The sequence below is a fragment of the Anticarsia gemmatalis genome, chromosome 30 (assembly GCF_050436995.1).
Source record: "Anticarsia gemmatalis isolate Benzon Research Colony breed Stoneville strain chromosome 30, ilAntGemm2 primary, whole genome shotgun sequence".
Taxonomy (NCBI): domain Eukaryota; kingdom Metazoa; phylum Arthropoda; class Insecta; order Lepidoptera; family Erebidae; genus Anticarsia; species Anticarsia gemmatalis.
In genome coordinates this window covers 4,086,080-4,110,499 of record NC_134774.1, presented here as the reverse complement: position 1 = coordinate 4,110,499, position 24,420 = coordinate 4,086,080, and the positions used below count along the sequence as shown (strand labels likewise).

At 39.1% G+C, this 24,420-nt stretch overlaps 2 protein-coding genes across 2 annotated transcripts in view; one reads left to right on the top strand and one right to left on the bottom strand.

The window, feature by feature from the left end:
• Positions 1-660: 660 nt before the first annotated feature.
• Positions 661-5,927, bottom strand: LOC142985471 (uncharacterized). The gene is made up of 4 exons (XM_076133668.1): positions 5,511-5,927; positions 4,761-4,851; positions 4,148-4,266; positions 661-3,523 (listed from the first exon to the last, which is right to left on the bottom strand). Exons 1-4 carry the CDS (start codon positions 5,647-5,649, stop codon positions 3,348-3,350), a joined length of 525 nt encoding a protein of 174 aa, XP_075989783.1. The 5' UTR covers positions 5,650-5,927; the 3' UTR covers positions 661-3,347.
• A 1,308-nt stretch (positions 5,928-7,235) lies between these two features.
• Positions 7,236-24,420, top strand: part of LOC142985630 (uncharacterized) — a 56,094-nt gene continuing 38,909 nt past the window's right edge. Inside the window, exons 1-13 of the mRNA XM_076133915.1 lie at positions 7,236-7,736; positions 12,413-12,541; positions 13,301-13,436; positions 14,284-14,366; positions 16,852-16,956; positions 17,824-17,900; positions 19,541-19,623; positions 20,706-20,838; positions 21,511-21,647; positions 22,091-22,225; positions 22,808-22,922; positions 23,607-23,673; positions 24,050-24,206. Coding sequence (XP_075990030.1) covers positions 7,434-7,736; positions 12,413-12,541; positions 13,301-13,436; positions 14,284-14,366; positions 16,852-16,956; positions 17,824-17,900; positions 19,541-19,623; positions 20,706-20,838; positions 21,511-21,647; positions 22,091-22,225; positions 22,808-22,922; positions 23,607-23,673; positions 24,050-24,206 — 1,660 coding nt within the window. The 5' untranslated portion in view covers positions 7,236-7,433. The remainder of the gene's footprint in view (positions 7,737-12,412; positions 12,542-13,300; positions 13,437-14,283; positions 14,367-16,851; positions 16,957-17,823; positions 17,901-19,540; positions 19,624-20,705; positions 20,839-21,510; positions 21,648-22,090; positions 22,226-22,807; positions 22,923-23,606; positions 23,674-24,049; positions 24,207-24,420) is intronic.

Below are 24,420 nucleotides of genomic sequence, written 5' to 3'. Positions count from 1 at the left end.
GCGCGAGCGAGACGGCGGCGTTCTCGAACCTCGCGCGGTGCGGCACGGAGCGCTTGATCATTCCGTTTGATTCTAGATTAGTGTAGAAACAATATTTATGAATATAAATAGGGACGCGCGCTGCGTAACATCAGTTTAAGTTATAAACTCATGGTGATCAGACCACTAAGAAGAAAGAACATTGTATGAACATAGTGAATAGTGAACATAGCGAATATTATTGTATAGTTTAAGTTTTAAACTCATCAAGTGAAGATCACATCGGAGAAAGAAGAAAAGTACATAGTGAATAAACCGTACATAGTAAAGTATATGAACAGTGTAAATAGTTTATAATACAGTCCACTTTGAAGATTGAAGAAAATAAAAGTAAATATATTACTTCGCGTCAACTGGTGTTCTTATTGGAAGAATATTAGTCCTCCTCATGTAGTATTTATTGAAACTTAATCTACACTAATATTAAGAATGCAAAAAAAATTGTCAAACACGCCAAAATGGTAAATTGAATTTGATTAAATATGGTAAATAGATGATACCAATTAACGCATTTGACGCACTGAATTTCTTATTTTTAAATCTGTAATCTTTTTACCCGGACGAAATCGCGGGCATATGGGAGTCTAGTGTATAATTTGAGAAATATATTTTTGAGTTTCAACATAAGTGACAAGAAATTTTGTGCTAAAAGTTGTTAAATATTTGGTACATAGATCATATTAGGTCGGGGAAAAGTCTTTTCGCATTATAGTATGTATGAACTTGTAATAACATCTCTTTGGCTTCAAGAATCACAAATAAGTACACGGTTCATTAGGTTTCTTTCAGTGAGCTCGTGAGGTACCCAAATATCGAGCTTTTTTGTGTAGAGAAAAGATTTTATTACAAGTTCAATGCGAAAAGACTTTTCCCCGATCTAATATTTTCGAAAATGTTTTTTAAGCGGCTTACATCGGCATAATTCCTTTTTAAACAGGAGCAGAGCCGCGCGTGATTGCTATTATATTTATGTAAAACATTAAGTTTCAATAAAAAACAATAATAACATCTATATGAAAGCGATCAGTGAGTTTGTAAGGCGGTAGGTATAGGAAAATATTTAATTTGTGACAGTAATCTTGAGTTAATGAGGTTCTTTTAATAACTGCATCGACTGCAAATGACTGCAAACTGCAGGCAGCACCTGCCACTGCGACTTACAATAGTAGCTTTGGCATGTCGATAATCAGAACCGATTGGTTCGAACAAATGTTAAATCGTAGTTTTAAGTTGCGTCTGATTGAACGCTGGTTTAAAATGAAACTATTAAGATTGTTTGATGTAGATTATTTTCATTTCAAACCAGTGTTTAATCACGCGTTAGTTTGAAATATAAAACTACGATTTGACATTTGTTGGAACCAATCCAATATGATTTTCGACTCGATACTGTCGATACCTATTTATTACATGGGACTAACACTGATAATCACGAAACGTGTATGAAAGATCTCGGCCTACACAGCATAACAGGCAACTTAACCCATTAATGTCCCACTGCTGGGCAAGGGTCTCCTCCCGTAATGAGGGAGGGGTTAGGCCTTGAGTCCACCACACTGACCAAGTGCGGGTTGGGGACTTTGCATACCTTCAAGAACTGTTCTAAACAACTCTGACATGCAAGGTTGCATCATGATGTTTTCCTTCACCGTTGGAACAAGTGATCATTATTTCTAATACACATAACTTGGAAAAGTCATTGGTGTGTTGCCTCGGTTTTGAAACTGCGACCACTTGCGTGGGAGGTACCAACTTATACCACTCGGCTATTAATGCTCAAGATTAATGTTTCAAATATTGTCAATATTTATTTAAATGCTGTTTTCATTCATCATTAACAATCATCAAAGCTTTTAAAACTTTAAAATTAAAATGTCAATTTTTAGGTGAATTTTTGATACACACATATTTGGTTCGGCATTAATCGGGCTATATTAATGGCCATCTTCCCACACAGCTTGTATCGCACGTTCCTAGTACGGTACAGTATAACGCTTGTGCTCTGAGAGAGCGATGTTGTTCGCGGGCGCGGGGAGGTGAGCGCGGCAACGGCTCTTTGCTTTCTCCTTACACGAGCGATTGTTGTTTCATGCGCGATACAGTGTGTGGGTAAAAGTGGCTAGTAGATGAATGTTCGTGAAAAATGTCGCTCAACATTGCTACGACTGAATAAAAACCGAATTGTGACGATCGCACCCGAAGGTACCCGATCGTCACAAGCCGAACAAGTGCAGTAATTGCTTCGAGTCGGTTTTGTTGTTCGATAAATACTGGCAACCGAATATGTGTGTAGTATTAGAGAGAAGTAAATTGAGATTCGTTTTTAAAATAAAATTATGTGAATTTAATAAAAACCCTGATATTTGTTTAAAAACAATTGGTGACTTGCGTAGTCTTGTTATCAAAGGTTTTTCATAAAATATGCGTTTTACATTTCGCGGTAGTTTATCTATTCAATAGCGTTTTTTTGTGAGTTTAAACGCTATTGAATAGATAAACTACCGCTAAATGTACCTCAGAAACTGGGGGTAAATCAGGGTTTTTAATTAAAATTAAATTTTAACGTGAATTTTGCACTTATTAGGTTTAGGAGTTAAAATTACTTTTAAATTTAACAATCCAAGGATTCCTAACTATAATTTTGTTAGCACGAAATATTAAATTAATTAAAAAGTGCTATCTAGCAGTTGCAAAAGTGCACAGGAGAAGAAATTTTCAAATTATGAGTACGTAATTTCGAAAACGACACAAGTTACGCTATTTTCAACGTGACATAAGCCCTTTCGAAATTAAACACTCAATTTTATAATTTTTCGAGTCTACCAATTCGCGGGGTGACGGATAATTGTAACAATATTTTTTTAGTATGGCAATAATTGTGAACACTTGGACAGTGTTGCCAACTGTCTGAGTTTTGTGTTAGTTTTTAATTAAAATTGTCCAATTTATATAATTTGTCTTATTTTAGCATTTCAGATTATTTCCATTAGTTCCGTAATATAAATCTTTTATGTTATTCGGCAATATGCTGAACCAATCTTCATGTAATTTAGACTGAAGATAGTGCGATTGCGTCGGAAGGTCGCGGATTTGATTCCACACGGAAAAAATATTTCGGCGATAAAGAAAAAAAATCTTAAACAAAACTCGGCCCATCATTTTACAATCCCCAGCAAAGATGCCTTAACGTTAAATATACCGCGTAACATATTGTTAAAATTATCCGCAAAATTTTTCTTACAAATTACACAATCGTTACTTACAAGGGCACTAAGCTACACAGCCATTATTTTGCACTAGCAACACTATCAAACGTGTTTGTTCTTCACAGTGTTGCCAGGTTTCCGTCGCCGGAAGTTGCCCATTTGTCGCAATATTTGCGTGTTTTCATCGTCTACTTCCCTGTCCATGCCGGAAGTGCCCGGGATTTGGCCGAACAGTTTTAGTTTTGTAGGTAGATATATAAGGCCTAGCAGTGTTATTACTGAAAAGAAAAAAATACAATTATATTTTTTTTTATTGGCAAGTAAAAAAAAAACTTTTGTAGTGTCTGGCTTACCCCCGGTTTCTGAGTACATTTAGCGGTAGTTTATCTATATAATAGCGTTGAAACCCATATTAAAAAAACGATATTGGATAGATAAACTACCGCTAAATGTACCTCAGAAACCGGGAGGTAGAGATTTAAGTTAACACGCCGCTATCAATGCGTCGGGAGGTCGTGGGTTCGATTGCCACAGGGGACAATTATTTGTGCGATCCATAAACATTTGTTTAGGCTCTGGTTGTACTTTGTGTCAGTTTTTTGTATGTTTGTAAAAGTCTTCGCGATACAAGAGCAATTCAAATGCGGGTGTTGTCTTTAAAAAAAATAAAAAGTATAGTAATATTATAAAGTTGGCGCGGTCATTCTATAAATGGGTGACCGCATAGTGGTATTTGAATTGAGCGTCTCCGCGCTTCGGAGGGCACGTAATAAGTCTTTCCCGATTGTTGTCTACAAAGATAACAGTCGTTAAGCCACGTCAAAGGTCTTCGGGCTTGAACAACTTTGACACTAGGTTGACCACTAACCATACGATAGTAGTAGTATAAATGAATTACTTACTGTTCAACACGCAAGGGAACACGACGTAAAAATTGAGGTCTGTCGAATGAAAGTAGAAAGCCTCCGTGAAATATAATATTATAGTGAGCGTTAGAGACCAGTAGCCCATTGATACCACTCTGAAATATAGAAAATATGTTTTAGTATAAAGGTATTGTAACATTATATTAGATTAGATAGCCGAGTGGTTTAAGTTGGCCCCTCCCACCCAAGTGGTCGTAGGTTCGAACCCGAGGCAACACACCAATGACTTTTCCAAGTTATGTGTGTATTAGAAATAATTATCACTTGTTCCAACGGTGAAGGAAAACATCGTGAGGAAACCTTACATGCCTATAATTTGTTGACATTTATTGAAGGCATGCAAAGTCCCCAACCCGCACTTGGCCAGCGTGGTGGACTCAAGTAGTACTACTACAGTACTTGCTGAAGGAAAACATAGTAAATGTTTTCCTTCACTGTTACAGCAAGTGATAATTATTTCTCCACAAGAGCATATTAAGTTTAAAAGTGAAACAAAACTGATTACTATGGTCAAATATGGGATACATAGGCATGTCAATTAATATTTCAACATAAGGAATGATTTACAAATAATAATATAAATACTTACGGTCTATAATGTATGTACAGTGTACAATGTATAAGAGCCAATGCTTTGAGCACAGAGTACATCCCCAACATTCTAGATATTGTGAAGTCACCTGGAATTACAATGTGTTCATTTATTAAACATTAGCCTATAAATAAAGCATTATAGGTACTTTAGCAGCATCTTATTACAATCATACATACATAAAATCAAGCAATAGAAGTAGGTAGACACATGGTACAATCCTTACAAACTTTCCTTATATCTAAACTAGCTGTTACAAAAACGAGGAAAATTTTGACCCATTCTCTCTTATGTGACGCAAGCGAAGTTGCGCAGGTCAGCTAGTTTGTGTGATAAGAGGTTTACAAATATCAATGATGATGAATATCCAATCACTGTCCTACTGTTAGGGCAAGGGTGAGTTCATCACACTGGCCAAGTGCAGATTGGGGACTATGAATACAACAAATTTTAGGCATGTAAAAGAGTTCATATTTTACTTTTTTATGTTCAATCACTTTCCTATTAGATTCTTATTGATTCTCTAAACCAGACCAGTCAAAACCACTGTTCTAGTATATAGTTTAGCAGAAAGGAAGATACAGACTAAATACAGACAGTAGAAAACACGTGTAGTACTTTTTATTGATCAAAACTCACGTGCTCGAAACTTCATAGCAATTTAAATATTACGACAATAAAAATGTAAATTAGAAATTGTTTATATAACAAAAACAGTAGTTTTATTGACTTAGCTTAAGTACTTACCGTCTAAATGCTCGTCCCCATTATTATTGAGAAACGATCTCCTTTCGATATAAGACCGGCCAGCGGTCCCTAGGTCCATAAATGCTACGAAAGCTATCCATCCTCGAAAGGCATACAAAACTTTATTCTGTACAGCCATTGCTTATAAATAATTAAAACTATTTTACACAACAGTTCCGGTACACACTTTTGACCTATTTGCAGCACTAATTATAGATTAAAAAAACATTACAAAAGATTTATGGTAAACAGCTGTTTTTATTTCATTATTCCTAAATAAATAAGCGTCGTGGTTTATTTAAACTATCGCGTGTTTGTTACAGCGTGCATCGCAATGCGGCATTTTACCTGCAATATAGTTTTTGATATACATTTTATAAATATATTTGAAAATAACTTTGAGGTGTTTCGCGCAGAATCGGCTTCTGTCAATTGTCATTACCTGTCAATTTAATGACAGGTATCCGAAAATGTTGCCAATAGTGGTAGCAATTTATAATTTGTACCAATGGTAGGAACATATTTGGCGCCATCTATTACTGAATAGCAAGCAACTTTGTCGTGTCACTCGAAGCTGCATACGACTTAATGTGTTTTTTTTTAAATCTAAAAGGAGTTTCGTAAACCAATACAACCTTTTTAAAGGACATGTGGTTTTGATAATAATAATAAAGATCCACCAGGATCTGAGATTCCTATAAGAACGCTATCTTCGCTCTTATTTACTTATTTTGGGGAATTACTGCATCTGTAGAACATTGTTTTCTTTAAGAGTGCATCTGCTCTGAATCCTCTTTCAAAGCGATATTAGTATTACAGATTTATAGATATGTTTCTAATCGAATCATTCGGCGGTGCGAACGTAAGAAATACGAAATTAGAGAAACTAAAATTATGGTACTTAATCAAGATTGCTTGTATTGTTACTGCGCGCAAGTCAATGTCAAAACTTGCTACAAAATGCGCTAATTTATTGGAAACTGAACTGATATTGACAAATGACGAGTACCTAGATAGAATTTTGACGTTGACATGCGCACAGTATAAAAAGACCGGGTGAAGAATAAAAAGACCGGATAATTTAAAGAAATTTAAATAATACTAATTATGTCACGCTCAGAAGCCACTCGTGCTGTTACTTTGCTTTTGCCCTCTGCCCAGCAATTTCAAATATCGACAAGCCTGTACGTGGTTTGTTGTGGTTTGCCATGAAAAGAGTACAACAGTATGACATTCTCCATCCGTATTGCATTCACATAAATGCAAAATGCTTGTGCTATCTTCAGCCTTGCTTGGGGCAAGTGTGCTAAATCACTGGATAGAAGGAACAAACTTACTTACAGTAAAAATGGTACAGTTCATTTCTGTACTTTGCAATTTGCAGTCTATGTTCATACCATACTGAGCTTTTAAAGGCCTACCGCAGGAGAATAAAACGGAATAAATTTATATAAAAAAAGAACAGCTTATTGAATAAACATATTGATCTCTCGAAGCTCTAGAACAGTGCATCATGCATGTCTGATCATACTGAATGCTTTTGCCGAATATGCATGAAATACTGAATTGCAATCGGTGCATGTTTTAAAGAAGTCTAGTAAATAAGGATCTGGTGAGCATTAATATAATTAATTCAATAAATATCTGAATTTATTAAGAGCCAGAACAATTTGTTTGCAAGCTCGTCACAAAAATTGCCATTAAAAATAATGTCACGTTATCCGCTCGAAACTGGTCACAAAATACCTAAAAATATCGTCGCCATATTGGTATTGTCAAAAACTTCGGGATATATTGGTGCCGATGAAAAAATGGTTTCAAGTCTTTTAATTAACGAGTTGATCGTTTTCGAGTGATCTTAAAGGACCAGCGGTGACTTTAGATGTTACGTTTGTCGTATGAGTTGTGTTATTCGGTTCTTAAATGATGTTTTCCATGGAGAAATGTTTAGGCCGTAGTGGTAATGGAACGGCGGAGGGTGCTGATCTTTTCGCCGGCGGTGGCGAGGGGTTGGGCAAAGAGGGAGTGCCTTCGGACGAAGTGGCTTCGGCAGTGGCAGCAGTCTCCGACGAGATCGGAGACATCCTGAAAGACGAGCTCGGGGACGCGGACAGGGCGGACCAAATCGGCGCAGAGCTGGCGGACCTGAGCGCGGAGCTCGGGCTGCTGGCCGGTCTCGCGGACGGCGAGCCCCAGCAAGACTTTCCGTCACTCTTCGAAATAGCCGTGAGTACCAATATGGCTGACTTCGCTGTCTCTTTCATTTATGTGTTTTTATACGGCTCTCGCCTGCAGTCTTCATCATATCCACTCCCAAGTGTCATTGAACTCTTCATAGGTAATCTAAGGCGTACATCGTAATGTTTTGTGTACATTACACTGCATTATATGCATTGAAAAAACGTCTATATTAGCTATTGATGATTACTAATTGTTTGTGCAAACCTGTTTTAGCCTTACTTGATGAATTTTTATTCATAAAATTTTCATGATATTATTAGACATACTGGTTTTGGGTCTAGATGAGGATGTTTAGTATATATTTGTGTATAGTTCAATCCTCAGGTGGTTTTTTCATACATCTTAGTTGTACTTTTTTTGGTGCATAGATAATATATCTCTATATGCAGTATAGAAAAGAGTTTGGTACTAATAAGTCCTTCATACCATTGCTCTGATTTGGTCTTGCATACTGTTAGTAGTTACTTAGTTGATTCAGTACATATTCTCATTGATTAATAAGGTTTAGTTCAAAATTTCTAATGTCTAAAGGGTTAAAAAGTGAACTGATAATTATGTTGTAGTTCTGCTGTACTTATTTCTCATTAATCAAACATCTACTCATAGTAATTGCTATTAATTAACATAATCTAATATCTAAACAAAGAAGGGACTTCCCCATAAACTAAAGATCAGTAGTTTTAAAAAAATATCTTATGTTATAAGAAAATCATTAGCTAAATTTTATTATAGTTAAATCCTGTATGTAGACAGCCTGATATCTTATTTAATAAAAATCATTACATTATCAATTAAATAAGAATAACCGGCACTCTGTATGACAAGATGTATGAATGTGAATGAAGCAAGGGAAGTTTGTAAGGATTGTATCAAGTGGCATTCTTTGGTCTCTGCCTACCCCTATTGGAAAAGAGAGTGACATTATGTATGCACATAAATAAGAATGTACAGGTTTGAAACACATGCTATCATTAAGAAACACTATATTTTTCTCTCTTACACTTTGTTAATGTGGAAAGAAATCCCAGCACTTATTAAATTTCTTAAAATGTAAAGTGTTTGCTAAAGTTATGTATTAATAATATTAACTTGTCTTCATTTAGGACATATAGATATCTAGTATATGTTTAAATTATATAGGTATTTACTTTCATGTCTTAGTAGTAAATGGAAGTATTGATTAAAACTACATATTTATTTATTTACTTCGGAACCAGTGGTCTTGTGTGATAAGATGTATGTATGAACCAAGGGAAGTATGTAAGGATTGTATCAAACTTTGGTCTCTGCCTTCCCCTTATAGGAAAAGGGTGTGATATTATGTATGTACTAGCTGACCCAGCAAACGTTGTTTGCCATAAAAATTTAATAAAAAACATTGTCCAGCAGACAAAATTGTGAATCTAAACCATTCTCAGATCTTCTTGAACACACACAAAAAAATTCATCAAATACGGTCCAGTCGTTTAAAAGAAGTTCAGTGACATACACACTTACAGAAGAATTATATATATAACGATAATAAGCCAAATCTTTCTCCTAAGTGATATCTATTATCACACTTCTAAATATTTCAGGAAAAAGCATTGTTTTGTTTATAAGTGATTATTGATGCATTGTAAACAAACTTTTCATTTCATTTCATTCATACTGTTTACACAAGTGGGCTTTAGTGAACAAAAGATTTTAACAATATTGCAAGCCTTATTTTTAAGTTTACTTATTTTTCTCTTAATGTTCTTTTCTAACCCATTACTGTCTCTCTGCTTGGCAAGGGTCTCCTCCCGTAGTGAGGGAGGGGTTAGACCTTGAGTCTATGCTGACTAAGTGATTGTTAGGGACTTAGGATGCCTTCAAAGAATGTTTTAGAGTTCTCCCTATATACAATCAAAATATGTTCTTGATTATACATACATAAAATCATGTTATATGCTAAGTTTTAGGCTGAGGTGTATTTATTAAGTCTTTATTATTTTCGTAACTTTACTCATTTATGAAGAATCAGTATGAATACATACATAACTAGAAATATTTGATTCATTTTGAAACTTTAGTCCCAACATGAGCAGGGTGTGGAGGCCACTCTCCACCCTTCCCAGCCTGCTCAAGTTGGGACCCTGATGTAAAGGAGACAGGCTCACGGGACTGCTGAGTCAGGCTTAGAACTATACAGTGGTCTTTTCTTATGTATACTAATGTATGAGAACAAGATTGTTATTGGCGAAACATAGGTGTATTTCATCCATTTCTGCCTGCATGGGTATAACATAGGTGATTTTATGTATGTACTTCTTTGACTGATAATGACAACTTATTTAGTTAATAGTCAAGGGTAAATACCTTTGTTATCCTAATATATGATAACAATATAAACATCATTATCATAATAAATATCTTGTTGTAGAAAGAAAGTAAAGATTCCTTATCATTTTAATCCTAGTAATATTATAAATGTGAAAGTTTGTGAGAATGCATGGTAGGAAGTATGTTTGTTACTCTTTCAAACAAGAACTAAAGATGATGGACAGATTTTAATGAAGTTTGTAAAATAGATTAACATATGATAGTTTTTCTTTAGGAAATAATTATAAATTTAAAAACATACAAGCCTCAAATGGAGATTGCAGGATAGTCCCTTTGATACATAGATTAACACATAGGATACTTTTTCTATAAAAAATACTATATTTAAAGACATACAAGGCCCAAATTGAGATAGCAGGATAGGTTCTTAGGTAGAGGTCTTTGCCCAGAAGTGGGATGCAGATTTACATATTCATGGCATAAAGAAGTGTCTGCTAAGTTTTGCTCTGCCCCCCAACGTCTAGAGTAGCAAAGGAGGGGATGAAACAAAGGATCAGGAATGTTCGAAGTGTCAGCCGGACATTAACTGGCACCCCCGCCCCTAAGATAAGATAGGATAAGTGACTCTGTATCATTGACTATCATAAGTGTCAGCATTTGACCTAAATGAATAAATGATTTGATTTTGACTGCTATTTATGGTTTTTTTAGACAAATTGATTGAACAGTTCATTTAGGTAGTCAAATAACAATCCAATTGGAATGTTATATTCTACTTATGTAGTGAGTCCAGGTTTTCAATGATCTTCATCTATACTAATACTAATATTATAAAGATGGAGAGTTTGTTTGTTTGTTTGTTTGTTTGTTTGAACGCGCTAATCTCAGGAACTACTGGTCCGATTTGTAAAATTCTTTCAATGTTACATAGCCCATTTATCGAGGAAGGCTATAGGCTATACAATATCATCACGCTACAACCCGAAATTTCACCCATTCTCAATAATGTGACGCAAGCGAAGTTGCGCGGGTCAGCTAGTTGAATATACACATACATACATAATATTACACCTTTTTCTCTTAGTGGTAGAGAGCAAAGAACGTCACTTGGTACGATCCTTACAAACTTCCCTTGCCTCATTCACATACATACATGTTGTCACACAGGAGCGCCAGTTACGAGTAGCACCGGACCTTTTAACAAGACATCACCGATATGATCTGTGTATGTCTTTCTAGGACATCTCCTCTGGCGTTTCCATTGACTTCAGAAAGACTTTTGTTTTCGATTGATGTCCTATTTCTGAGTAACATTTAGCAGTAGTGTATCTTTTCAATAGATTTCTTATTAACTTTTTTATTTATATTTTGTATTGTTTTTTCTTTCTTTTCAATAAACATTGCACACAGTAATTTATTTACTAAGGGCATGCTAAGTCCCCAACTCGCACTTGGCCAGAGTGGTGGACTCAAGGCCTAAACCCTCCCTCATTACGGGTGGAGACCCTTGCCCAGCAGTGGGACATTAATGGGTTAAACTTATTACCTAACAGTAAATCACTAATATTGACATTGTTATATGGATATATTGACATTTAAAAAGAGCAGGCCGTGAGTTTCTTGCCGTTTCTTCTCACGAGCTTTTCCGAAACGGTGATAGATAAAAAATACTATGACGATTTCGCATACTTGTTAAAGTTTATGAAATAAAGCATATTTGACTTTGACTAGTCAAAATTATGAGTTTAAACCCTATTGAATAAATAAACTACCGCTAAAATTACCTCAGAATCATGGTATAGCAAATTTTGACGTGTTACAACTCTAGAAATGTCCACACGGTACCGCGTACAGTGGTTAGTTTGTAAACATAGGATGAGTCAGCATTTTACAACAGAATGTTTAGGTCAATGGCATTGAAATCACTTTCATATTAGTTATTGTCAATGAGGCTAAGTAACAACGCGCGGATCGAGATTTCAGGTTAAGCGACGCTTGCCGAGGTTGGCCAGTGGATGGGTGACCGCGGTGGCATTTGAACTGAGCGTCTCCGTGCTTCGGAGGGCACGTTAATTGTAGGTCCCGGTTGTTGTCAATTAAGATAACAGTCGTTAAGCAACGTCAAAGGCCTTCGGGACTGTTATCTTTGTAGACAACCACCGGGATCAACTTTTACGTGCCTTCCAAAGCACAAGGGCAAAGGGGCTCAGTTCAAATACCACTATGCGGTCACCTATCTATAGATTGACCGCGCCAAGGGTTGCTTAACCCACAGATCGTTTACCGACCGCTGAACGCAACTGGCAATGCTAGCGCCTATCAATTGGTTATTAATGTACTTGTGTGTTGTCCCACAGATGGGTCACCGCGGCTCCGGCAGCGGGTCTTCATCGTCGTCGTGGTCCGGCGGCCGAGGAGGACGACCGAGACGTCACTCCCGGCCTCAGAGGGCACCCCGGCGGCGGCCCATCGCTAAAGGAAAAGAGGTAAATTATAAACACTAGAGATTTATTAAAGTTAAAAAAAATCGGTTCGGCTTTTCGGTCTAGCCGGGCGGTAAAAACAATATGTGTAGATCAGGAGTTCCCAACCTTTTCTTAGTCCGGGACCGCTTTTAAATTATTCTTGTTAACAGGGACAAAAAAAAAATCCCCGTTTTTGTAGCCTTCTACGATAAGTGGACTATCGAACACTGAAATATTTTTTGAAATCGGACCAGTAGATCCTGATATTAGCGCGTTCAAACAAACAAACTCTTCAGCTTTATAATATAGATTACTAGCTTTTACCCGCGACTTCGTCCGCCACCTGAATTTTCCCATGGGACCGCGTAATTTTCCCCGGGGTAAAAAGTAGACTATGTCCTTTCTGGGGTATCAAAATATATCCATATCAAATTTCATGCAAATTGGTTCAGTAGTTTAGGCGTGATTGAGTAACAGACAGACAGAGTGAGTTACTTTCGCATCTATACCAATATTATAAAGCTGAAGAGTTTGTTTGTTTGTTTGAACGCGCTAATCTCAGGAACTACTGGTCTGATTAGAAAAAATCTTTCAGTGTTAGATAGCCCATTTATCGAGGAAGGCTATAGGCTATATATCATCACGCTACGACCAATAGGAGCAGAGTACCAGTAACAGTGTTACAAAAACGGGGAATATTATGACCCATTCTCTCTTATGTGACGCAAGCAAAGTTGCGCGGGTCAGCTAGTACATACTAATTTATTTTTCTTGGTACAGATGTGTCGTCGTCGCAGCGCGGCGGCTCGTCGCGCGGTGTGCATGCGCGTGCGGCGCGTGGAGGTGCTCTCCGACGCGTCCGACGTGGGCGCCGACTCCGACAGTGACGACCAGTGGACCGAGCTCGACGACGTCCGTGAGTATACGCCTTTGTCACTTACTATCCTAGACTAGGTTTGGCCTGTGGATCAGGGGCGTAGCTACCGCCGTATCTGCCGTATCAATTATACGGCGCCCCCGGGCCACGGGGCCCCCCAAAAGTATGTAAGGAAAAAGAAATAATAATAATAATTTTTATTATTATTTAATATAATTTTCTTTTGTGAAAAATCTTTACTCCCAAACAATATAAGGGCTCCCAAACATTTTTTTATACGGGGTCACGCCAATGCTCGCTACGCCACTGCTGTGGATCTAAAAATTAAAATGTATCTCTGGCATAAGTATCATAGTTTTTGATATTTCGGCCATTTTGTGTGTTCTGGCCGAAATTTCAAAAACTATGATACTTATGCCAGAGAGAAATTTTAATTTTTAGATCAGTCGGGTGGTCGCCCATGCGTTGGTAAAGAATTATTCATTATTTACACCACACTCTGTATATACCTGACTGCCTCTGTGGCGCGGTCGCGACTGCCGTGCGAGACGTCTCGGGTTCGAATCCTGAGTCGGGCCAAAAAGACTGTGATTTTCTGTTAAGAATTTCTTAGAATTTGCCCCGAGTTGGTTGAGTTCGAAGACCTCCGTGCCTCGGAGAGCATGAAAAGCATTTAGTCCTGCGCCTGACCTCTCACTGGTCGTGTCTACCGTCCCACCGGGTTATGAGAGTGATGTAATAGAGAGTGTACCTGTGTATTGTGCACACACTTAGACACTATAAGAAAAGAGTGAATTAAGGTATCTTCAATATTTCAGTTTTCCTCCGTGGCCCTTTATTTTCCCAGCTTGTATACGTGTTTAAACTGGTTATGTTATTTGTGCAGCCGGTTCGTCGGACAGTTCCTCCATGAAGGAGGCGGCGGCGGTCACAGACATGGACTGCAATGGATACCAACACAAGGCTTCCGTGAGTATATAATACATTTAATAATTTAACCCATTAATAGTACGAGATCCGACCGCGTGATTTATACATTCACCTGTTTGATTGATGAAATATAATTTTTATCGATATTTATAACTAAACCAATGCAGATCCGCAAAGGTGGCCATCCAAATTTGGCCGCAATTAATTTTAATTAAAATGTAATTAATTATTTATTGTTGAACAATTACGTTCACTTGTTATTGTTAAAAAATATATTTCATTAGAAAGAAATATACCTGAGATACCAAGAAAGGTCAAGGTGCCATCCCTCACTTGGCCGCAACCTAATGTCAGCCAGGTGTAAACAGGTATAATTTCGTTAAATATATACGTTCATAATGTATTATCATGTTATACATACCAAATTGAAGATTAATTCTTTCCCTACATGATGAGATATAGGTGCCTATGCAAAAATGCCCGCAAATAGTGACTGCCAACGATTAAAGATAAATAAAAGCGAGAGAAACTTAAGATAAACACCGCATGTCGAATAAAGATAGAGCATGCCAGCTGCTTGTCGTTTTCATGCTACTGCACATGCGTCCATAGATAAGACTAAATACCGTACTGAATATTGCAATCACGTGTTTTTGACAGTCTTATGCGCCACGTTGTGTTTTTTCAAGTCCAAAATTATAAAACTTTGTTAATATTAATATTGATATATTTCATTCTTAACGTTATTAAAACGTAAGAATAAAATGAAGAAGTGTTTTTTGTTGTGTTACGAAAAGACTACAAAACTGAACTTCGACAAATTCTTGTACGACACTACTCTACTCCGACAAAATGGCACTCCGATGCGTTTTAATTTAGACAATACTAGAGTTGACACCTCCCACGCAAGTGATCGCATGTATGTATGTATTTTGTATGAAGGCATCGCCTATATTATGTTCATTAAAAAGAAATAAGATTTATCTTCACCGTTTCACCGTTGGAGCATGTGATAATTATTTCTAATACACACATAAGTTCGAAAAGTCATTGGTGTGTTGCCTCGGATTCGAACCTTCGTCAACTTATATACCACTCGGCTATCACTGCTCAAAAATAATATGCTGAAAAAACAGTTCATTAAAATACATTTTTTTTTAAATTTAATATATATTGGTGGCTTAGATGTGTCACGTCGATTCACGATATTGTCGAAGCACAACATTTCTGAGAAGAGTACTTCGAAGTTAACTGCTATCGACCTAGCATTATTGTCGAAGGAGTATGTCGTCGAAGTCGCATTGTTTCTTATTTAAGTTATGTCGAAGAAATGGTTTGTCGGTGTACAATAGTGTCTGAGACTAGGTATATCGAACTCTAGTATTGTCTAAATTAAAACGCATCGGAGTGCCATTTTGTCGGAGTAGAGTAGTGTCGTACAAGAATTTGTCGAAGTTCAGTTTTGTAGTCTTTTCGTAACACAACAAAAAACACTTCTTCATTTTATTCTTACGTTTTAATAACGTTAAGAATGAAATATATCAATATTAATATTAACAAAGTTTCATAATTTTGGACTTGAAAAAACACAACATGGCGCATAAGACTGTCAAAAACACGTGATTGCAATATTCAGTACGGTATTTAGTCTTATCTATGGACGCATGTGCAGTAGCATGAAAACGACAAGCAGCTGGCATGCTCTATCTTTATTCGACATGCGGTGTTTATCTTAAGTTTCTCTCGCTTTTATTTATCTTTAATCGTTGGCAGTCACTATTTGCGGGCATTTTTGCATAGGCACCTATATCTCATCATGTAGGGAAAGAATTAATCTTCAATTTGGTATGTATAACATGATAATACATTATGAACGTATATATTTAACGAAATTATACCTGTTTACACCTGGCTGACATTAGGTTGCGGCCAAGTGAGGGATGGCACCTTGACCTTTCTTGGTATCTCAGGTATATTTCTTTCTAATGAAATATGTTTTTTAACAATAACAAGTGAACGTAATTGTTCAACAATAAATAATTAATTACATTTTAATTAAAATTAATTGCGGCCAAATTTGGATGGCCACCTTTGCGGATCTGCATTGGTTTAGTTATGAATATCGATAAAAATTATATTTCATCAATCAAACAGGTGAATGTATAAATCACGCGGTCGGATCTTAGACTATAATGTCCTGCTGCTGGGCAAGGGTCTCCTCCCGTAATGAGGGAGGGGTAAGGCCTTAAGTCCAACACGCTGGCCAAGTGCGGGTTGAGGACTTTGCATGCCAACTTTACACACACACTGTATCGCGCATGAAACAACAATCGCTCGTGTAAGGAGAAAGCAAAGAGCCGTTGCCGCGCTCACCTCCCCGCGCCCGCGAACAACATCGCTCTCTCAGAGCACAAGCGTTATACTGTACCGTACCAGGAACGTGCGATACAAGCTGTGTGGAAAGGTGGCTAATAAATGTAAAGTTATGTTATATTTTGTTAATAAATTGTTATTGGTTGTCCAGGCTGAAGCGCCCGCCATGGGTCAGTTCCTGCTGCCGCTGCTGAGCGCTGACGCGTCCACGCCAGACCCTGAACACTTCCTCATCAGACATGAGGATATATTGCAGGTAAATATTCAACCCACTAGCAAAACTACTGACTATAAAATACAAGCCACGGCTTAGTTTAGACTCCAGTCCAGCCACAAATTACAAATGTACAAATAATGACTAAGAAAATTGACAATTGAGTACCATGTTATGTAATTTGTGAAATAAATCTGTTTTTTTTTATTAAATTTGAGGCGCTCATAGCCAGTTGCGCTCACCGGTCGGTAAACGATCTGTAAGTTAAGCGACCATAGGCACGGTCATTACATAGATGGGTGATTTAATTCATCCCGCTAGCTAAATACGCATATAGCCAGTTGCGCTCACTGGTCGGTAAACGATCTGTGGGTTAAGCAACTTTGGCGCGGTCATTACATAGATGGGTGACTGATGGTGTTTGACCTGGGCTTCTCCGTGCTTCGGAGGGCACGTAAAAAGTCGGTCCCAGCTGTAAGAATTTATCGGAGATTGCCTGAAGTTGAATTTGATACGATAATAATAAAAAGACTGCTGGACAAAAGTCTCCCTCTTAAATGATTGAGGGGTCAGGCATTGAGTCCACCACACTGGACAAGTGGACTTTGCAAGTGCACTACTGACCTCGACCGTAGCTCAGTGGGTTCAACTCCCACGTGATAGACTACCATAATAATAAATAAATATTTTTGAACAACTCACACACGGTCATCTGATTCCAAACTAAGCAGAGCTTGTACTGTAACCAAATAACTGATAAACATACTTATTTACTTCTAAATACATACTTATATAGATAAATGAACATCCAGGCTCAGAACATATACTCGTGCTCATCACACAAAGATTTGTCCCATAAGTCTTGAGGCTAAGAAGAGCTAACGTTAATAAATATGTGTGTTGTTACAGCTGCTCGCGTCCGCGGAGGAGAGCGTGCGAGATGATATACCGCTGGAAGACGACACGCCACTCGAACAGTCTGACATGTGAGTACTATACATAAAGAAGTACCGTAGTAATCAATACTCTTTATGACATACTAGCTTCGACGTGCGACTTAGGACACATGAATACTTTTCCCGGGGTAAAATTGAAAAAAAAGTATTATCCCATTCCATAGTAAAAAGTTATAGTATGGGATCCCCCCTTAAAAAAAACTAATATTAACCCTTTGACCGCCACGGTCGGCTATACTCGACAAATCAGAACGTGCTTACGACGCTATATTTTTGTTCTCGAAAGCGTTCTGAGCACGTTCTGATTTGTCGAGTATAGACGACCGTGGTGGTCAAACGGTTAATATTAGGTTTTTGTTTTGTATTTGCTGTTATAGCGGCAACGGAAAACATAATTTGTGAAAATGTCAGCTTCCTAGCTATTATGGTTTATGAAATACAGCCTGGTGACAATCGGACAGTGGAGGTTTAGTAATAGGGTCCCGTTTTACCCTTTGGGTATGGAACCCTAAAAAAAAATAACTATATTTTGTTAAAGTAGTTTATCTGTAAAGATCAATCTTCTTGTCGTATGGTTAGTGGTCAACCTAGTGTCAAAGTTGTTCAAGCCCGAAGGCCTTTGACATGGCTTAACGACTGTTATCTTAGTAGACAACAACCGGGACCGACTTTTTACGTGCCCTCCGAAGCACGGAGACGCCTTGTTCAAATACAACTATCCGGTCACCCATCTATGTAATGACCGCGCCAAGGTTTGCTTAACCCACGGATCGTTTACCGACCGGCGAGCGCAACTGGACACAAAGACCAATAATATTTGACTGATAGATATATTATACTACGACGCAAAATAATGTAAAAAATAAGATTGTCAAAATATTTAGTTGGCATTGTATCAATAACTGAGACTCATTGAGTGAAAGACGAATTATTTTTACAATACCAAATACCTATGCATTTTGGCACACATTGTAAACAAAAAAACTGTACAGAAATGCATAATACTATAGTTATTTCATAATATATTTAAAGTCAGATTGAAACTAATTAATTTAAGGTTTATTTATTAATTAATTATTCATAGTTTAGGTTAGTATTAGGTCGCGGAAAAAGTCTTTTCGCATTATAGTATGTATGAACTTGTAATAAAATCTTTTATCTACACAAAAAAGCTCGATATTTGTGTACCTCACGAGCTCACTGAAAGAAACCTAATGAACCGTGTACTCATTTGTGATTCTTGAAGCCAAAGAGATTTTATTACAAGTTCATACATACTATAATGCGAAAAGACTTTTTCCGCGACCTAATAATTCTTTATTAATGTTAAAATTATGTAAAATGTTTTACTTATGTGACAAATAAAGAAGTAAAGCCTATATCCGTGTTTCGGAAGGCACGTTAAATTGTGAGTCCCGGCTGTCAATTTCGAAGATCTTTGACAGTCGTTAACAGCAGTCAGAAGCTTGAGAGTCTGACAACCAGTCTTACTTAGTATCGTGTTATCCCAGGTAACTGTATTGTGGAGGTCAGATAGGCAGTCACTCCATGTAAAATACTGGTATTCAGCTGCATCCGGTGAGGCTGGAAGCCGACTCCAACATAGTTTGGAAGAAAGGCTAAGCCATGTAAGAAGTAAAGGCTATAATTAACTGTTGTTGTTGTTGCAGGTTGTCCAACAGCGATATGATAGACTACGAGGAGACGCCCGTCTCACCCGAGGAGGAGGCCGCGCTGTTACACTACGTGTGTGGTGAGTCACGATTATAATGCTGCCGTCCTCTAACTATAATGCCGTTATCTACAAAAACAATGTTTCGAGATATTTGATAAAAAGGCGCGAGAAAAGAAATATGCAATGCTGTTTCGTAACTATCTGGAAACTGCGATAGGCGCCCATAGCCAGTTGCGCTCACCGGTCGGTAAACGATCTGTGGGTTAAGCAACCCTTGACGCGGTCATTCCATAGATGGGTGACCGCATAGTGGTATTTGAGCTGGGCGTCTCCGTGCTTCGGAGGGCACGTAAAAAGTCGGTCCCGGCTGTTGTCTACTAAGATAACAGTCGTTAAGCCATGTCAAAGGCCTTCGGGCGGCTTGAACAATTTTGACACTAGGTTGACCACTAACCATACGATAAGAAGAAGAAGAACTGCGATTTGAAACATCTTTAGCAGCATCTGCATTATAGTTAGAGGACTGCAGAATACTAGTATTAGTCGAGAGTGTAGAAGAAGGGTGTGTACAGGACAGAGGGGGCGGGGGGAGTGAGAGAATGACATGCTTTGGGGGCTAGATTTAGTTTATCCTCCGCGACCGTGCGGGGCTGTACCGCGAGATGCGGCGTGGTGGGTCTGTAGCGGGGAGCCGGAGGCCTGTGGGCCCCGGTGTGACCGCGGCGGCTGGGAGTAGGCAGACGGCTGCTCCAGGGTAAAGGTGGTCGCAGGAGGGCCGGTAGAGTTTGAGGAGGAGAGAAGGTAGTATGTTCTTTGAAGAAGAAGAGAGAGAGCGGACATAAGTACATTTGTTGTTGTTTCGACAATGAGATGTGCATGCCTGAAGAGGGCATGGGACGTAATGGGACGTGGAGAGGGGGAATTAATGTAAAAAGATATTAATGTCCCACTGCTGGGCAAGGGTCTCCTCCCGTAATGAGGGAGGGGTTTAGGCCTTGAGTCCACCACGCTGGCCAAGTGCGGGTTGGGGTCTTTGCATGCCCTCAATCAATGTATTAAACAAATTTTAGGCATGCAAGGTTTCCTCACGATGTTTTCCTTCATCGTTGGAGTATGTGATAATTAAAAAGATATTGAAAATGTATTTTTCGTGTGTACAGAAGCGGAGCGCGTGACGTGCGAGGGTGGTGCGGGCGCGGCCACGTTCAGCCCCGTGCAGGAGTGGCTGCTGGGCGTGTTCCACTCGTGGTGCGAGATCAGCGCGCTCATGTTCACGCTCATCGGGAGCAACATGTCAGTACACCGAGTATATACACTATATATTATATATATACACACCAGTGTCACCGTGTGTTAGTTTATAACATATTAGAACAGGAGTAACATGTCAGTACCGACACCCCTACCTTAGCTTATATCATATGACGATAGATGTCGCTAGTTGTTCGTTGTTGTTCGGTGTCGGCGGCCGATAGATGGCACTAGTTGTATGTTGTTTGATTACGACGGCCGGTAGATGGCGTTAGTCGTATGTTACTTTTGTATTTTTTTGTCCTACATGTAGTAGGGTTGGTATATTTGGTATTAATAGGCATCTCATTTTCTTGCAATAGAGCGTTCGTAAGTTCGCTTCCTGCACTATTGACATGACCATACTTGTAACATAGGCTTCCAAGCTCAACATACAATATTAGAAAACTAAGGATAACAATCATCCATACTAATATTATAAATACGAAAGTAAGTCTGTCTGTCTGTTACTCAATCACGCCTAAACTACTGAACCAATTTGCATGAAATTAGATATGGAGATATTTTGATACCCGAGAAAGGACATAAGCTACTTTTTACACCGGGAAAATGACGCATTCCCATGGGAAAATTCAAGTAGCGGACATAGTCGCGGGTAAAAGCTTGTATTTTATAAATATTAATGATATTTACTTTCTTGTGTGTCGTGTGCAGGAGCGTGGAGATGGTGACGGAGGAGTGGGTGTACCGCGCGCGGTTCGGCTGCCACTGCCGCCTGTGCCTGTGCCTCGCCAACAACGCGGACGCGCTCGCCGCGCTCGTGCGGGACGTCGTGTGGGCGCTCGCGCACTGTCAGTACTCCTCCTACCCCCCCTAAACAGACCCTTCAACAGTCTAGGACCCCTAAACAATATACGACCCTAAACAATATAGGACCCCTAAACAGTCGAGGGCACTTAAACAGGCTAGGACCCCTAAACAGTCTAGGACCCCTAAACAGTCTAGGGCCCCTAAAAATTCTAGGGCCCCTAAACAATCTAGGGCCCCTAAACAGTCTAAGACCCCTAAACAATCTGGGCCCCTAATCAGTCTAGGGCCCCTAAGCAGCCTAGGGCCCCTAAACAGCCTAGGGCCCATGAGCTGTATAGGGCTCCTATAGGGCCCCTAGACAGACTAGGGCCCCTAAACAGTCTAGGATCCTCCTCTTAAACAGTCAGAACTGCTCCCCCTGCCCTAGAACAATAGCTAGTAGTAGTTTAAAGTACTTTAAAGTGACCATATTTTCCTCCCTTAGGTGGCAGCACGGTGGGCGCGGCGGCGCGGGTAGTCCGGGCACTGCGGGCGGGCGGCGGGGGCGGCGCGCTGAGCCACGAGCACCTGCAGCACTGGGACCTGGCCACGCTGCGCCGCGCGCTGCAGCCCGCACAAGGTAGCTCATTATATACTATTACTAGCGGACTCGACAGACGTAGTCCTGTCTAATAAATTAAAATAAAAAAAATAGTGTCACTTAGAAGTATGAAAAATAGATGTTGGCAGATTCTCAGACCTACTCAATATGCTCACAAAATTTCATGAGAATCGGTCAAGCCGTTTCGGAGGAGTATGGCAACGAAAACTGTGACGCGAGAATTTTATATATTAGATTACTAGCTGACCCGCACTACCTCGCTTGCGTCACATAAGAGAGAATGGGTCAAAATTTTCCCCGTTTTGTAACGTTTTTTATTCGTACTGTGCTCCTTTTGATCGTAGCGTGATGATATATAGCCTTCCTCGATATATGGGCTATCTAACACTGAAAGAATTTTTCAAATCTTAACAATTATTTGTGCGATCCACAAATAATTGTTCCGTGTAGGGTAATAAACAGTCCCACGGCCTCCCGACGCAATGGTTGCGGCGTGGTGACTTAAACCACTGCGCCACGGAGGCAGTCAACAGTTACTAAGCTAAGTTTTATTTTATCTGTAACAAAAATAAATGGTTTAATTAGAATATTTGTGTGCAGGTCCAGCGATAATCCACGAGCAGCTCATGAAGCTAGCGGCTCAGAACGAGACGGCGGCGCAGATCGTCAACAAGATATGCCTGTGCCGACAGTTCGACAAACCGCTGGACAAACAGTGAGTTACCTTAATTAAACGGTATTTACCCTCTTAAATAAATTAAACCAATTAATGTCCCACTGCTGGGCAAGGGTCTCCTCCCGTAATGAGGGAGGGGTTAGGCCTTGAGTCCACCACGCTGGCCAAGTGCGGGTTAGGGACTTTGCATGCCCTCAATAATGTTTTTGAACAAATTTTTAGGCATACAAGGTTTCCTCACGATGTTTTCCTTCACCGTTGGAACAAGTGATAAAAATTTCTAATACACACATAACTTGGATAAGTCATTGGTGTGTTGCCTCGGGTTTGAACCTGCGACCACTTGCGTGGGAGGTGTCAACGTATACCACTCGGCTATCAATGCTCTCTTTACTCTTTACCCTCTTATTCATAAAAATATATAAGGTTCTAAAAGGCTTATAAAGTGTTTTGTTTCTTTCACTCCTTAGCGAAATGAAAAAGAGAAAACATATTATAGTCGCTTTTTAACTAAAATAGGTTTATAATGCGTTTATGAATAAGAGGGTTAGTTTTATGCAAACAAACTGTCATTTTACGGTCACCGATATGGTCTGTGTATGTCTTACTACAGTGTCCTTTTTAACTAAGAAAACTACTTGGTCTCTGCCTACCCTTATACGTAAAAGGTCTGATATTTTTTATGTATGTTTGTATTAAAACTAGTTTATTTTGTGTTAATAGGAATGCAGTGGAGAGATTCGTCAAAATATTGGAAAATTTCAAAGCAGCTTCTACTATCACGTTCAAGGTAAGATTTATAGGGTTATTAGTTTTTGCTTGCGATTTTCCTACAAATTTTCATCCCCTATTTTATTCCCTTGGGGGTAGAATTGATCAAAATCCTTTCTTAGCCTATGTGAAACATCTACTTGTATGAAAAAAATCAGCTCATTCCGTCCAGTGGTTTGTGCTGTGTGTTTATAGATCACTATGTCAGTCAAGTCACCTTTGAGTTATATATAATTATATAGATATATTGATATAATATGCCGAATTGGATGAGATAAGCGCAGGACTGTACAAAGTAGCGTACTGAAGGAGAGGCCTTCACTCAACAGTGGGAGGAAATGGGCTGATTAGACAGATAGATAGAATATATTGATGTATTGTGTTGTTGTTGCTAGGTGGAGATGATCCCGGTGGGCGGCGGCGGCGCGGGCCCGCGCTGGGGCTGGGTGGCGGAGGCGCGCGCGCGCCTGGCGCGCTACCTGCGCCCGCACCAGCGGGCCAGCACCAGCGCCCGGCTCAGGGACATGGCCGCCCGGACCACGCCGCACGACCGTATGTAACACTCACAACCCCACTCAATATGCTCGACTAGGGCCCCTAAATATGGTTCGAAAATTTCCTTGCATACAGACCATAAATGCCCTTAAATATACTTTGAGAACACCCTTTAATGTAGCCGACGTGAACTCAAAATAAGATCGATAAAAGTGCCTAAATATGGCTGGCAGAGTGCTTCTAAGTAAAATCTAAATGAAACTTAGGATAA

Coding starts and splice junctions, on each gene's coding strand:
- LOC142985471 (XM_076133668.1), bottom strand. CDS start 5,649: ATGGCTGTACAGAATAAAGTTTTGTATGCCTTTCGAGGATGGATAGCT. Junction 4,852..5,510: donor TGGGGACGAGCATTTAGACG/GTAAGTACTTAA, acceptor TTGTAATTCCAG/GTGACTTCACAATATCTAGA. Junction 4,267..4,760: donor CTGTACATACATTATAGACC/GTAAGTATTTAT, acceptor TCTATATTTCAG/AGTGGTATCAATGGGCTACT.